General features: G+C 40.1%; 1 protein-coding gene across 4 annotated transcripts in view; it reads right to left on the minus strand.

The window, feature by feature from the left end:
- ECPAS (Ecm29 proteasome adaptor and scaffold) overlaps positions 1-16590 on the minus strand; it is a 62710-nt gene that overhangs the window by 43188 nt on the left and 2932 nt on the right. For 3 of the 4 annotated variants that reach the window (XM_057423149.1, XM_057423150.1, XM_057423148.1), the window contains exons 2-6: positions 10066-10196; positions 6311-6427; positions 4077-4195; positions 2668-2820; positions 288-456 (exon numbers count right to left, since the gene is read on the minus strand). In XM_057423149.1, the coding sequence (XP_057279132.1) occupies positions 288-456; positions 2668-2820; positions 4077-4195; positions 6311-6427; positions 10066-10196 (689 nt within the window). The remainder of the gene's footprint in view (positions 1-287; positions 457-2667; positions 2821-4076; positions 4196-6310; positions 6428-10065; positions 10197-16590) is intronic. The other variant, XM_057423151.1, reaches the window with a different exon arrangement.

A 16590-nucleotide genomic window follows, 5' to 3' on the forward strand; every position in this document is an offset into this window, starting at 1 on the left:
AACTTTACAATGTTTAGGAGGAAAATGCAAGAGTAGGCTGCTGGTGTGGTTGCTTCCTAACCAGCCCTGGCAGCTGCTGGCACCTCCCATCCTGTCTCACCTCTGCAAAGTTCCATAAGGCATCATGTAAACTCCCTCAATAAATTCCCTCAGGGGGAACTAAGGGCAACTGAAAACCTGGTCAGAATTAGTTATGTATTTTCCCTCTGGCCTTCCATTCCTCTGTCTGTAGCCACCCCTCCTACCAACCCCAGTTCACCAAGGACCAGCCTTGCATCTACAAGTACCTGTTCTAGTAGCTCTGGTGTCCATGGGCTATCTCCAATTACCCTTTTGGCTGCATAAAAGCTCATCCCTGGAGGTGGCTGAGGAATTCCAGGACCTCCCACACTACTTGATGAAGAGCCCTGGCCCGAGGGCATGTTTTGTCGACTCTGAGATTCATTCAGCACAAACCTGAGCAGGTGGGAAAGTAAGTTAATTAGAGGCTTTACTAATCCACATTGCCATCTGAATTAGATGCTGGAATGGAGTAATACATATAACCTGTCCAACTTCAGTTGTTCTTCTTTAATTAATGCCATGACTGACATAAGACAGAATTTTACTCTGTTGAGACTCAGACACCAGTTATCCCAGCATATTCTGCAAAAGCTGAAACAATCTCATTATAGCTGTTTGAAAACAAACCTCAGTTAGGAAAGGGAAGGTTCCACTGGCATTTCTGAAAAGAGTTATCTCAGGTTAAAAAACAGACAGAATGGTCTCTTTTGTATTAGAAAGGAATACTCCCAACAGTACTGCATTTGAGAAACTTGTGCTGAAAGCTTTAACAACATTTGTACTATTTCTACGGAAAATGCAAATATTAACAAGGGAAATAATGAAGCATATGCAACATTAAGTGGCAGGAAACAGCCCTTGATATAAAATATAAATAAAAAATATCTTGGAAAGTAGGAGGTTTAGTGCTGGGCAGGGAAGGAAAGCAGAAACCATAAAGGTTTACAGTTCTTAAGTCTTCTTGGAGGCTGGCTATGGACACTGGCTAGTCTAGCTGCCCTGTGAGTATCTCCATACTCCCACAAAAGCCACTCCACTTCTCTATATCCTTGAAAGCTGATCAACACGTGAGGGCATCAGAATTGTAATGCAGAGACCAACAGTAATTATGTTGCTCCAAACAGCCATAATCTGTTTTGCATTCAGCACACAGGTAACAAAAGAAAGTAAACAGACCCAATAAGAATAAACATTCAACCCAAGTCTCATTAGTTAAAACTTTAAACACTTGGACTTCATTACGAGCTTTAAGCCCTACAGTTAGGCTTTCTGGTGGCTTTTACTGCATGCAGATTGGCAAGGCTAATTCGCAACTGGGCAATGACAGGGCAAGTTCTACTGAGTGTAACTTGGTTGTAAATAGCTGCGAACTGTCTCACCCCAGGGAACAAAACTGAGACAGATACCCGGTACTACAGGATAGATGAAGACCCCCTTCAGCCTCTACCCTTTCGATCTCTGAGTATTTAAAAGTTGTCACACTCCTCCAGAATACAAAACCATGGAATGAAGTAAAGTCTTACTGCAAAGCCCAAGGACTTCATCTTCTGAAGCTGCTACCACCACAGCAGTGTGTTGGTGAGGCTAAAAAGCATAAACCTGGGCAGCCTGAAAAGTGTGAGCTATGAACAGAGGAGCAGACTAGGTGCTTTAAACTATAAGCTGCAAGACTCTACACACTCAAATGTTAAGGAAGTGGCCCCCAAAACATCAGATGGAAGTATGGCCCCTAACAACGCTACATGGAGAAACATCACTTGCTCACTATTTTAAAAGTCATTCCTTTAGAGCAATCCACTCAAGCAAGAGTTAAGTGCTCAGAAAAAACCTACAGGAATCTATGAACTGTTGGGGAAAAAAAAAAAGGGGGGGAAAAAAGTGTTTAACTTTTTAAAATTATTTCTATTTTCTTTCAAAGCAAAAGCTCCCTTAGCAATACAAAGACACTAAAGAAACTAGCGGAAAACAGATTTTTAGAAAGTATTGATTTTAGACACTAGAGAAGATTCCCAATGAGCAGTGGTCAGTAAATTTAAATTGCTCTGTAAATCCTTCTTGCCTTCAGGAACAGTGCTCACACTGAGACATGCCATTACAGTCACAATGTTTTTCCATTGGAAGAGAGATAAAAGACAATTCTTGTTATCAAAGGTTCGATTCTGGAAAGCACAAGCTTTCAGAGATTACACTTGCTTATGACCTTGCAGGAATAAGCCTTAAAACTTCACTGCAGGAAGATCAGCACACATTTTGATCTGGCTTCTATTTTAAAGGTTTAGCTATTTAACAGATAGCTCACATGTCTCATAGCTTCACTTTGATCCCCAAAAGAGGTCAAGGACAGAATAGCGCAACACCCAATTAACCAGAAAGACATTTTGTTAAATAAGAAAGATGGTGATCCCATTCTTAAAACTAGGACCCTGCCTTGAGTCTTACTGAAACATGTAATGTAACGTGTCTTACTGTAACATGTAACTGGTTTCATTCAAACTAGGAAATGACGGCATACTTTCATAAATGAGTTTCCAAGTGTGCACTTTGTAACATTTCGCACAAAGAACACACCAGTACTAAAGAAGACTGGTATTAAGTCTTACTTACCCATAAGGCATAAGAAGAACATCCAACATAAAGTCCAAAAGCAGCTGTACAGTCTTTGGTTTTTCAGCAAGATTAAAAGGAGAAGCTGCTGCTTTCAGTGGTTCAGCAGGGTATTTCATGTGAAAAAGGGTTGGTATTAGAAGATGCATTAGGCTGAAAAAACAATTACATTTACTGCAACCATTTAAAAAAATCACACCTGTTTATTCTTAACATTCAAGAGAGAAACCTTTAACAACAAAGTTGGACCTTAATAGCAAGAAAAATCTTAACACAAGTTAAACCGATTCACAATCCAGTGGCCTCTTATTTGCCACCTGAGGTACTTAAAAATGGAAGGCAGAAGATAACAGAAGATAAATTAGGATTTGCACTTAAAACGGAACACGTGTGTGTGTATATATATATATACACACATATGCATGCATGCATGCACACACACACACATCTGGAGAGACAAAGCCAACTGCCTGTGCCCAGACTTTAAATGCTTCAGAGTTGAGCCACAAAATGCAGGCTAGGACTGTCTCATCTCTAAGAAATTTAAAGTTTCAAATCTGAATCTACCTAGAGCAGAAGTTGATTAATATTGTTCAGCTTCACCAAGGAGTGCACACTAATATATTCATTATATAGCCAGATTTCTCAAAGCTCTCTTCACTCATGTAATTGCTTTTCAAGACAGGTCAAAACCATGGTCTCAGAGAAAACAATCAGGTATTTTCAAACTGATCTCATGAACAGAACCAAGATTTTACAGCAAGAACTTTCAGTAAGGTCACTTTAAAAACACCTTCAGACGATCACAGTGACACAAAGTGAATGAAGATCTGATTTGGATGCCATTTTCCACTGCCAGCATAGTGGAAATCCATCTCAAAATAAATAAGGAGCAGGTTCATGATTAACAGTTTTCTAGAAGGTCTTAGTACACAGCAGTTCCAACTTCAGTCTTTTTTATTTACTACAACTGAGTAGGAACTTTTGTTCTCACAATTTAGAGTCTCCAATCTGAGACTTTTTATTGGTATTGCAGTTGCTGGACAGAGGATATATACTGATGGTATAGATTTAAGCCAGAAGCCAGAATCTGATGAAGATGGATAGGGGATATGGACAGGCACATCCATCATAACACAGACCCTCTTATCATACCAGGAGTCTGCTGCTGCAGAGCCTGTATATTATTTTAATGTTAGATTGTATGAATTCTTTGTATCACCCAAGCTACTGGATGGCTGATTCAAATTGTTCAAGCCAAGAACATCCTAGGCAATGAAGAAATCACCAAGGAAAGGAAAAAAAAAACCACAAAACCCAGAACAAAAAAAAAACCAACCTTTTAACAAGTGATACAATTTTACTAAACCAGTATCAACAGCATTTGCTCCAAGAGTAAGTAGTTATACCTGTCTTGCTGTGGTTGAGGTTTCCCTTCCATTGCAGTGAGGAGTGTTGGAGCCAATTCACATTGTTTTTCCACAGGCAGACGGGGGTATCCCATCTTAACATAAATTATGGTAAAATTCTAAAAGAGGAGAAAAAGCACACATTATTGCAACAGCGCAAAAGAAATACCTATTCTTTAAACTCTTAAATTGTGTTAAATAATTAGGTGTTGGAAATAATGTTTCAGAAGACCAGTTTCTGAATAACTGGACTGACAGCTGTTAAAGGGGAGCCTCCCCTTTCAAAGGAGGAAAGCAACAATGCAAAAAGCCCTCTCTAGCTTCTCTTACTTGCTGCCAATTTCACTAACAGCAGTTTTACCCAAGGAACAGCTTCAAGGAAAGCAAATATAATGTTCTCTTTTACCTATTTCTGAAATAAAATAAAAAGCAATATTGAATAAATACAAAGCAGCACAGGAAAGATTTCTTTTGAAAACATGTTTCTCAATCATCATAATTAAAAGCTGCAAGTGCAATCCAAACAGAGCCCAGTGACAACACAGCACAGCAGAGCAATACCAAACACTGGACTATGTAACTGCTATCATGTTGATACAAATCCAGTCAAGAACTGCAGAGATGAGAATTGTGCATTTGATGACCTGGTTGGAAGAAGCATTGAAGTGAGAAGTCTTATACTTCTTTCTTTGTAAGTGGTACTTGTTAAAATTTTATGAAGCCTCGTGGCACATCACAACATGCACCACTCAGAGACATGAATGAAAACAGGTTTTTGACATGTCCAGCCAAAAGCACAGTTCATGTCAAGCTTGCCTTCAAAGAAGACAGTTTTACTGCTCTACCTTACACACACACTTCAGAAGCTCTCAACGATTTCCAAAGTATGAACTCCAGATAATCCCACTTACTTAAGAGTTAATCTGATTACTTGCATACTACTGCTGTTGAGAGTCTAATCCTTCCTCCATCAGTTTCTAAAATGCTATATTTTCCATTTATGCTGTATATGACTGAACAGTCAAATAAGGACAGGCAGTTTCCCTCTGATTTTATCACTCTTTTTTTTTTTATTCCCATGATGATGATTTGCAATAGATCCATCATAGTTGAAGTGAAAACTGTCTTCATACTTTCTCAAAAACATTTCTGAATCATTTTCACTTCTTAACCTACACTGAATGAAACCGTCTAGTGAAGTTTCCCCATCTATAAAATAAGGATTTCATCATCTTTTCTTGCTCAACTAAGGTCTTAGGCCTAAAACCACATAAAAATACAGGTTCTCATGTGATCAGAGAAATACAGATGTTTTAAGTAAGACTTTGAGACTGAACAACGTTTTAAGACCCTGATCCTGCACATATCAGGGTGAGGTTTGGTAGCTGCTTGCAAAACCGAACTTGTAACAGTGAACAGACCCTCTACAATACAAGCAATGTGTCATAGTTTAAGCCCAGCCAGCAGCTAAGTACCATGCAACTGCTTGCTCACTCCTCACATCCCCAGCAGGGTGGCATGTGTTGACAGACTTGTTTAATAATTTACATAAAAGTAAAATGTAATACAACAACAGGAAATAGAGAGAGGGAGGAAGGAATAAACCACATGCCCTGGGGGAAAAAAAAAAAAAATCCCAAAAAAGTGACACAAGTTAGCACCTCCTGACAGATGCCCAGCTTGTCCCTGAGCAGTGGCTGGTCCCTCCTGGCCAACTCCCTCCAGTTTATATACTGGGCATGATGTGCTGTGGTATGGAATAACCCTTTGGCTAGTTTGGGTCAGGTGTCCCGTCTCTGCTCTCTCCTGCCTTCTTGTGCCCTTCCTCACCGAAAAGCATGAGAGTCACAAAAGTCCTTGACTTACAGTAAGTGCTACTGAGCGACAACTAAAACATCTGCATATTAACACAGCACTGTACCAGCTACTAGGAGGAAAGTTAACTCTATCCCAGTTGAAACCAGGACAAATGACAATTCATGCGTTCATCAATTGTCAAGGGTAATTATCAGTAATTTGAACTGAATCAATAGCGTAGGTGCTTCATGAAAAGTTTCAGCCACAGCAGACTATAAAGTTTAGTTAAAAAAAATAAAAAAATCTCTTAAAACATCATCCTCATGACAGTAACATACTTACTAGGAAATATGACAGATCTAAATGCAGGAGTTTTAAAGAATATTCTGCTTGTCACAAGTAAATCAGCAACTGCTCTTGGAAGAGGAGACACTTACGGTGACAAAAGACACTGCAGAAGGATCCTGATATTGAACTAGCAATGTCTCTACTGGAAGTTGAATTTTTGGACGACTTTTGATGCGCTTATTCAGATGAACCAGCAGCTCCATGACCTGACAGGAAGAAAACAAAAAACATGAAAGCACCACCATCAATTTTACCACTTTGGACTCCACACATCACACTCAGTCCACTGTGCAGGCTGAGATTCCCAATTGTTTAATCTCTAAGAAAATGGCATCCATCATTTATTGTATTATTTTGAAACTACTCTGACATGTCTCAGGTCACTGTTAAGACAAGCACATAAGTCTCAAAACAATAACCTCCATCAACAGAAATGCCAGGAAGAAATTATTACTGAGGATGACCAGGTATTTCTACATAGCTGATTACTCAAAACCAGGTTGGACAGGGCTTCGAGCAACCTGGTCCAGTGGAAGACATCCCAGTCCAAGGCAGAGGTGGTGGAACTAGATGATATTTAAGGTCCTTTCCAACCCAAACCATTCTGTGATTCTACAAAACTGAGCCTTGTTTAGAAATCTGCATTGCTGTGGCTGTAACTTCAATTCATGACACCGAACAAAAAAACAATGAAAAAGAAAGTTATCAAGGGTGTGTATGAAAACTATGTTTGCAGTGGAACAATACAGAACTGAAATCCTTCAGGGAAGAGGAGAAGTCAACAGACACCCCATGAATGTCAGGCAGGAGGAATGTGTAGCCCTGCCCTAGGAAGGCAGAGACCCAGCAGAAACGCCGACGGAGCCAGGCAGCAGCACTGGGGGAATGGCCCTGGCATCTAGTGGACAGTGAAATGAGCAAAGGCAAAGGTGCACTGAAACAAGAGAGGTGCAGAGTGGTATTTCCCATGATGAGGACTCTGAAGTACTGGAGCAGGAGCCCAGTGAGTTTGTGCAGTCTCTATCTGTGGAATCTTTTCAAGACCTACCTCAATAAAACCTTCAATATTCTGGTCTTAACTTGTAATGGACCATTTTAAGCAGGAGGTTGGTCTGGAGACAATCTGAGGTCACCATCAAGCTCAAGTATCCCATGATTAACTACTCCATTAAGTAGTTTCTTTCCATGGTTTCAGCAAAGTGTCATTTGTAAATCCACTAAAAATCAAAACTGAATGGAGGAACTCAAAAAACTACAGACAATCTCCACTCTGGAACAATGTATCTTGAGAAATCACACTGAACGTCTGCATCTCGATCACAAACCCGATCAGGTTCTCAAGCAAGGTGGTGCAATAAAGTGACATTAAATGGGGTCAGCTCAGCTCCAGTAAAACCAGAGCCACTCCCAAATGCGCGATGACTTTGAGCAATTAAAGTCAAAAAAGTGGGTACACTGGCCTGTGCTTTTCATAGCTCATTACCTTGGTCATATACTGGTGAAAAAGCAGCTAAATCACTGTCACTGTAGTTTGTCATGGAAACTTCAGAACAATATGCTTGCTGATCTGCATATGAGCGAAGACATCATCTTTGCATCCACTACATAGCTAGGCATCAAACAAAATAACATCCAGATATAATTTAGAGAAACTGCATAGCTGACCATAAGCATGTGACTGAGACCAGAGATAATCTGACAAACTAAAGTACTGCTGACAGGTATCAAGTTTCACTGCTGCAAAAATATTATACCAGCAGTCACAAATTCCTCCTATTTCCAAAAGGAAAAAAAACTGTCTGCACACACTTTTTTGTGAAGGAATAGAAACACATGAGTACAACAGAATTTGAGGAACCCAGTCAAGTTCCTGGTCAAGGAACATGGTGACTGGTAAAAAAAAAAGCCATGGCTGGCTCAGATCATGTGTGAAGGTTTAGCTCATGTCCTGCTTCTCTAATCATTATTATCAAATTAGTGCATGAAGGATCTCATCCAGCAGTACTCATCTGACCCAAATCAGGAAAACATCTGCACTTCGAGGACAACTGCTTCTCAGGTTTTTGCTGGCCTTACATGGGCTGCACAAAGCGACACCATATTCAGTCTGGCACAAATGGTGCTAGCACATCAGTACTTCTTGGAGCACATCTGAACCAGCAGAGTAAGACTATGGATTAGTTCTGTGTCATTGCTCAGGTAACTGGTTTGGCACAAGGCATCCTAGAATTTAATTTAACTCATCTGTCAAACCATGGCCTGAAGGATTACCTTTTCAGGGTAAGTGGATTAAGAGAATGAGTTCAAATTACTGAATGTTGCACTAATATTGACCTGACTGTCACAAAATTAAGGGCAGGGATATGACCAACACAGCAATATGTTAAGGCAGCAGGAATTAAAACAAACTTTTAATTTCCCCTTTCCATAGCCAGTACCATTTTGAGGAGAAAGTCAATCTGTGGAATTAAATTAGTGTGCAGTCAACCCATCTGGTGTACTGAATAAACTACAGTGTGCTTCTGAAGCTGGGTGGAAGCAAATCCTTTAACAATTGTATTAATCTACACTTCAGCAGTATACTGGCACCACAGAGATGTACTTTTTTGCTCACATACCTACACTGTTGAAAGCTTCACTGTCAATCCAATTAAAATGGTGCAAGTTTTCACACGACAATTGACTTTATTGGCATTTTTTTGTTGCTGTTACTGGGTTCTGTTTTTTTTAACCACTACAGTAATTGCAGAAAAGACACATGACAATGGATGGCAGAGTTATGTCAATGCCTATAGTCAGTTAATGGGTGGATAAAGAGTTTGTCCTCTTTCCATTCTATTTCCTCTACTTTATTAACCTCCATTAGATTAGCTTTCCAATCACTTGAGAGTTCATGTAAAAAAACATATCCTTTTCTTTTACTTAGCCTTAACACAATTTTGAGGCTGGCGCTGAATAACAGACACATTCTTTGCTGTCCGCCAGGCAAAATTAGCATTTGAAAGCTAGGTGTTTGTGTTTAAAAGTCATGAGCGCTTGAAAATTCAGACTTCTTAAGACATTCCCCAGTCACATTAATGGCAATGCAAGAGCAAGAATTGAAAAGATTGAAAAGCTGAGGTGTGATGTAAGTAACAGAAAACAGCAATGTGCACATTGAACAGATTTACCTGCAGGTTACACACACCACAGTAAATCTTCAGTGATGTGAAGTCACAGGTGTGCAGATGAGCTTTTATCCCATAACCAGGGAACTGAATTTCCCAGGTACATATTAAATTCAACCTCCAAAATGGATTGGTCCTTGATCCTATGCCTGTAACCAGGCAAGGATCAAACAGTTTTGAATGTAGAATTTAAGATATACCTGAATGAATTCTGTGATAAAGCTGCCTTCTGTACCAGGGAACAGAATTCCTTCAAGTATGTATGAAATTCCATCTTTAACATTATTTGGTGCTTGCTCCTATTCCTACTGTCAGACAAGTGAATGACATCAAGGAGTATGTCTTCAAGGTCTTTCATACAGAACTAAGCCTGCCCCACATGTGCCGTGAATGCAGAACAGTCCTAATATGGAAGCAAGAGCAACTGTCTTTATGATACCAAGTCTAGGTCTCAGGCTAACTCACAGCTAGCTGGCTTCAACTGGAAACAAATGCAGCCTTCACGCAGCTACAAGAGCCCATGCATCTGTAAAAGACCTTGCTGATACAATCAATGACTGTTTTCTTTAAGCCATTAACAGTTGTAGGTATAGTAGTACAGTAAACCATGATACATCAGGGGCATTTCCTTCTCCCTGAACAGGACAACATACCATTAGGATAAACTGCACCCTTACCTTTTTACGAACTCCTTCTTGTGTGCTGGACAGCTTGAGGAGTACAGGGGGTAGGAATTTGGAAATAATGTTCTGTAACTGCTCATCTGTTTCTGCATGGCCAAGACGCAAGAACACACGTTCAAGTTGATCTGCAGTTAAAAAGAAATACAGGAAAAAAAGAGAAATTGGTTGAAATTCAAAATTGCTGTAGCAAGAAAACAGCATTTTTTTAACATCCCCTAATGGGCTTCTAAGAAATGCCATACACAACTCCCCAGTTCTTAAAGTACTTTCATCTCAACATCACTCAGCACAGATGCATCTTGTATTTTTAACACTACATGAGCAAACAACTGATGGCCAAAACCACCCTGGTAGCTTCCAGTACCAAACTCCACAATTACATGGAGACGACTTCTGTCAAAGACAGAAACAGTCAAGATTTCCTTTGCTTCATTCTCTTTTTTAAATCAAGGTTAGGACATCTCCAAAGGTGCAACAGAAAGCTAGGACCTCCAAGTCATTCCCTGCCCTTTATGCTTTGACCACAGAAGTGTGCAGCTGTGGGGCTATTAACTCTTGAAAAGATGTTTGTTGCCATTTGCATTCAGATCATGATGTTCCATATCTCCACTATTTAACCAGAAGGCAAATGCTTGTTATTATTCTTCTTCAACCTAGAGTTCTGGTCATATTGTAGGCATCGTGTCAACAGAAGAAAACCACAAAGCACATACAACCCAAGTCCAATTACAGTTTATATGGCAGAAAGAGTCTAGACAAAGCACAAGATGCAAGGTTGAGGCAAGCTACACCATGGCAATTGTACAAATAAACAGGCTGCACACCTGAAAGCACAAGAAACAAGCTACAAAGTGGAAACCAAGGTCTTTGAAACCTTGAGACTATTGTTCCAGAGTAAATCTGATAATTACAGGACATTATAGGACTTTGTTACATAGGACATCTTGACACAGGCTAACCTATTCTGCTCACAACTTTCCATTAAACTACTTACATCTTCCAGGAAACCTTTACAAAGCTGTACAAATGCTGACCGAATCAGTTACTGACTTTTTTACAACTTGCTGCTCTTCTTTCCAGATGTCAGTTATTACAATAGAAATAAGATCCCAAGTATGAAACACAGGACATACTGCAGTAACTTAAAACACAAAGCTCCTATTACTGTACTACCAAGGTGCTGGGCGTGTTTTAAAGCTTTCACCTTCCTCTGGTCAGCAGGTCTCCCCCCCAGACCCAGGAGGGAACACAAAAATAATAACTAAAAGAGCCAAAAAACAACCACAAAAAACACCTGCAAAAAAACAGAAGTTGCAAATCCTACAAGATCAAGAGAACAGGGGGCAGGGGAGAATCAATAACATCTGTTTTTTCAGTGAGCTAGCAGAAGATCATTTCAAGGAAACATATGAGACCAAAATCCTCTGACAAGCACAAGGACTGAGGACCATCTGTCTTTACAAAAAGAATGTAAGAGTCCCTATTTTAAGTCCCAGCATGCAGCTGCTCCGACAGCTAAACCAGAATAAAAGCAAATCCTCCCTGGCACAACATCATCCCTGACTGCCAGACCGTCCTCGTACATGGTATGAGGAGCATCTCTTCTCATTCCACAACACTGCAGGACAGATATATAGGCAGCAATAAGACCCTGGGCTTTTGAAGGGACTACAGGTCTTACGACATCCTACAAGGAGGAAATCATTTCCCCAAAGACTAATCTAAAGTGACATGGGGCAAGCTCAGATTAGAGGAAGACCAAGGAGAACCCTCCTGCAGCACTCAGCTAGCTGTAAAGGACTATCAAGGCAAAAAAGAAAAAAGCACTGTACAGGGAAGAAGGGAAGAGGTGAAGACTGAAGTGAATGGATACGGTTGGAACCTGAGCTAACAAAAAGGATGTTCAAGTAGAAATGCTGCTTTAGTCAGCAAACCTATCATGATGTAGCTACAGAAGCCTTTACTGTCTTATTTTTTAAATCTGTGCTACCTCTGCACTTAAAGGCCTCACAGCACCACTCCTCCTCTGCCAGGTGCAGGTTAAACATAAACATACCACTTCCAACATTTTGGTTTCTGCTGAGCACATACAATAGGCAGCTGAAAAGACAAGAAGACTATGAAATTTTACTGTCAGGGAAATTACAAGCCAAGACTCTGTAGCACCTACAACACAAACTGACTTCTAAGCCAATCTCTTGGTTCAGACAGATTTCATGGAACAATCAGGCTGTCAGCTAGTCAACGACATCGTGACCTTTCTTTTTCTAGTTCCAACAATTTTTTTCTCTCTTCTACTCCTTTCCCTGCAAACAATCTCTCCCTCCAGGACCTCCACAGTGTCTTACTACTAGGAGACTGCTTAGACCACACCAAGCAGCTGAAATAAACAATGCATGAAATTACCAAATCTTTCTCCTCTGCCCTGGAACTCCAGGAGATCACTGCAGACACACTACCCTCAAGCAAGCTGACTGAGGAACCTCCCAACATGTTCCTTCTCATGGCAGACTCAAGTGTAAGCTAACACAAGTGAAGGTATTTCCAAACCTCTTTGTTGTAGCCACTGGACTACACACACCTCGTGGAAGGCACAGAAAGCACTCTGCATGTGCCCACAGGAAGTGCAGCAATGCATCTACACTATTTCCAGCTTCCACCATCATTCTGTTGTTACAAGCTGCAACCAGAATTGTAATAATAATACTGATAGGAAAAAAAAACACCAAAAACCTATGCCCTTGTTCACACTGCATTTGAGATGTATTTATTACTTTTCCTATATCTCTGCTGCCTAGTCAGTTAGGCCCTAATAACTTAGGTCTTCTTCAGGTCTTCTTCCCTTAACCATAAGCATGACAGGACTTCTCAACAAATTCAAGGAGACTAGTCACCTGGTGCAGTTAAGAAACTGGTCAGGAATTTGTCAGAGCAGTCTCCTGTGCTGCCAATGAATTGTGTTGTATCCATAGCAGCAACAGGACAGGAAAACAAAGAGCTATAAACTCACAGAAGTATTGCACATCAACCATTTTCTCCCCAGTTTTTATTCTACTAACAATTGCGACCATCTCTTGAGCTGACAGCATTCACCATGGTGAATGCCGGAAGCATAAACCCTGGAAATTCGAAGAACCATACACAATGGTCCAGGAGAGGAGCCAGGGACACAGTATCTGTGGACTCAGATACTTGATGTATCTGAGTACATCAGATGTAGTGTACAGATGCAAGACATATTTGTGCAGATGTGCCTTGCAGATCTGCCAGCTGGCACAGGCAAGCTCCTTTCTCTCTCTGCCTTCCGTCTTCTCACAGCCTTCACCTGGCCTCCTTGTGCAGCCTGCAACAGCAAGCAGACCAATGTGCATCAGACACCAAACAAGACAAAGTGTTTCCTCATGGCCCATCTCACATTTCCACACTGTGCTCTTCACAAGCTTTTAGGAATGAAGACAAAACATTCTCCCTCTAGTTTTACAGTCCCTACTGCCAACTGCACAGTTGTAATTTCAAGGAGGGAACCACTAGGTTATATGTAACAAAAATAAGTAAAGCAAGAGGTTTAACTTGCTTACCTACCTACCGTAGAAAAGAAATAAAAATGAAACAAACTGTTCTGAATAAGCCTCAGCAACTGAAATTAATCTACGGCAATCTTACACAACCTGACAGTAAGAGCACTGAATTTTAATTATAAAACTTTACACACTTCAATCTTTACCTTTGCTAGCCAACACTAAACTTAAAATGCATCCATGCAATGACACACTTTTTCTAACTTTCCTTTCAAAAGTTGACTAATTTTTTAAGTCTTCTGGAAGCACTGAAAGAAAGAAGTAATGAAGAGGAGACATTTAGTAATTACAGGCTTACCTCTACCTAAAAAGCCAGTACTTACGAGATCTAAGATTTTACACAAAGGCTTCCCCTTCCTCAATTTCACATTCAACCCTCACCTCCAATTTAGGTTTGCAATATTTCCTTAGTATTGGTTCCCACCTGTAGCACCCTCTGTATTAGCTAATTATTTATGTTTATAAAGTTACTTCCATTGTTAATCTACTGCAGTTCAACTCTGGTGAATACAGGGCTGGGGAAAGAAAATACTGTCAGAGACAAAGGTCCAACTTTTAATGCAGGCCAAAGAACTTAAAAAAAAACCACAACAAAAACAACAACAAAAAAAAAAACCACAACAAAACACCAAAACACCAGAAGACTGCCATTATTTTATTTACACTAGTAAGAAAGTCAAAGTGAAAGGAAGAAAGCAGGAAAGGAAGAAGACTTCGCCAGAAACACAACTGGAAAACCTTCTGCCAAATCCTGCAGGGCTCTACAAAAACTGCTCCAAGAACAAACTTGGACAGCAGAAGCAGTGGAAAAGCATAAGGGCACAACGACACTACAGTGAGCTTTTCAGATTCACTCTACTGTGGAAAGGCCCCTGCTCTGCCAGGGACTGTTGGAAGAATAATGCAAATGAGATTAAACCACTACTACTACCCTTAAGTGCATCACTGGATTCATTATTTTTTGGATATTCTTGCAAGTTTGCCTTTACAAAGCTGGAAGCAATTTCTTGAAAGAAGGATGACTGTTATGGCAGCAAGAATCTGTTTATGTGCAATGTGACAACCACAGCCCCTGCCAGACCTGCCCACTACATTAGAAAGCACCTGAGAAATCATGTCTGGTTTAAGAAGTAGTCTTAGAAATACAAAATGTGTGCTACAGCTATGACAATCAACATTTTACTGTGGGGAAAAAAAAACAAAACAAGAAAAAAAGAAAAAAAAACACAAAATAAACCCACCATAAACAAATAAAACAAAAGAAAACCACAAAACCCCAAAACCAATCAAATAACAAAAAAAAAGACAACCAAGAATGAACTGTACAAGTAGAAAAAAGTAACACTAGGTAGCTTTATTTTTCAAATACATACCACTAAGTCCATGCAAAATTTGTAACAGATATTCATGTATTCTGGCACAACCACAACTTCTTTCAAGGCTGCTGTATAGCATTTTCACACAATATTTCATTTTTTTGTGGTGTTTTCTTGGGGGAAAAAGTGTCTATAAGAGCATGAATATGGAGGATTTAACAACAGACATTGCATATGACGAGATGTTCTCTTTCACTGTATGCAGAAGAATTAGTGGCAGGAAAATGAGCTATGTCATTGTATCCCTGTTTCCAGCAGTAGTGTCAATAGACATGACATATCCGGAATTTGAAATCCCCAAGTTACCGTGGCAAAACAGTTACCTATATGTGAGGCAATGCATGTTTCACTTCTGTTTCTTTCCAGTCTCCACTTAAGACTACAAGGAGGAATACAGGTTTCAGCACTCATGATCACACCTCATGCAAAAAGGAATAGACTTCAAAACACAGTTAACATACACATACTTTTTACAAGAAAGTCACATTAACAAGGCTCTAACTTGTGCTTTATAAACTCTGAAATCCTGCACACTGGATATAAAAGGATCAGAGCTATTGCTAAGTCTTGTCACTTCAGAATTGATCTTGCAGTCTCCCAAGCCAACAGCAAAACCCCAGCCGCTGACTGAAACATACTCCTTCTTCCCATTCTACTATGCAGTAGCTTGCAAAAACTAACAGAGAGAAAGGCATATGAAGAATGGAAAGGATAAAATAAATAGCTTAATGTTTTCCTCCCATTAACACAGGCACACATCCCGTCCCGTCCCCCGTGTCCCCCCCCTTTCTTTTTTTAATATAGAAAATCATGGAAATGAACTCTTTGAATGCTTGGTCTTGCTGAGGTAGCTGGTTCACTGTTCATCCATCTTTTAACCAAAGAAATCTCAGCTCAACTACACACAATTTCAATTCATGTGTCCAGGTTCTCCTCCCTGTCCTTACACATGATAAAAAGTTAGCTCCCACTGGCATCTATGCATATTGCACACACCACATCAGCTATTCTATACCCACCCCTCAGCAATGTGTACTTGTGTAGCTGAGTATCAAGTAAAATACACACCATTCTTCTTTTGAAAACTGACTCAAGAAACTACCAGGGTTAGAAATTAACCTAACTGTACTTCATAATTTAACTGATCATCAGGAAATAGGAAAAGAGTCTGGGTCCTCTGCAAAACACAGAAGACAGTAGACCAAAATTCTGTTCATAAGGCCAGAATTTATGTTCACTTTGCCAAAAAGTATCTAACATATTAGTCAGGCTGCTACATTAAAGCATTTATAGAACTGTTTCAATAAATCAAACAAGAAATCCCTCTCCAAAACCCTCCTCTGTATAACCATTACATTGCATTAGCATCCTCCACATCTCCTCCCAAAGGCTCTAAACTGAATGAACAGTACTGGACACAGAAGCATTTCAATTTCACTGCCTGGATGGCAGGGGCAATTCTAGAGGCAGGTTCCTGATAAAGCAAACGCCCAAGCACACTCCAGAACGAAGCAATTGTGTCTGCCCTATTCCACATACAGAAGAAAGCATGAAACTCTCCTCTA

This window comes from Pezoporus wallicus, unplaced genomic scaffold, assembly GCF_028554395.1.
Source record: "Pezoporus wallicus isolate ANWC-B61680 ecotype Strahan unplaced genomic scaffold, APGP_CSIRO_Pwel_v1 contig_7243, whole genome shotgun sequence".
Taxonomy (NCBI): Eukaryota; Metazoa; Chordata; class Aves; order Psittaciformes; family Psittacidae; genus Pezoporus; species Pezoporus wallicus.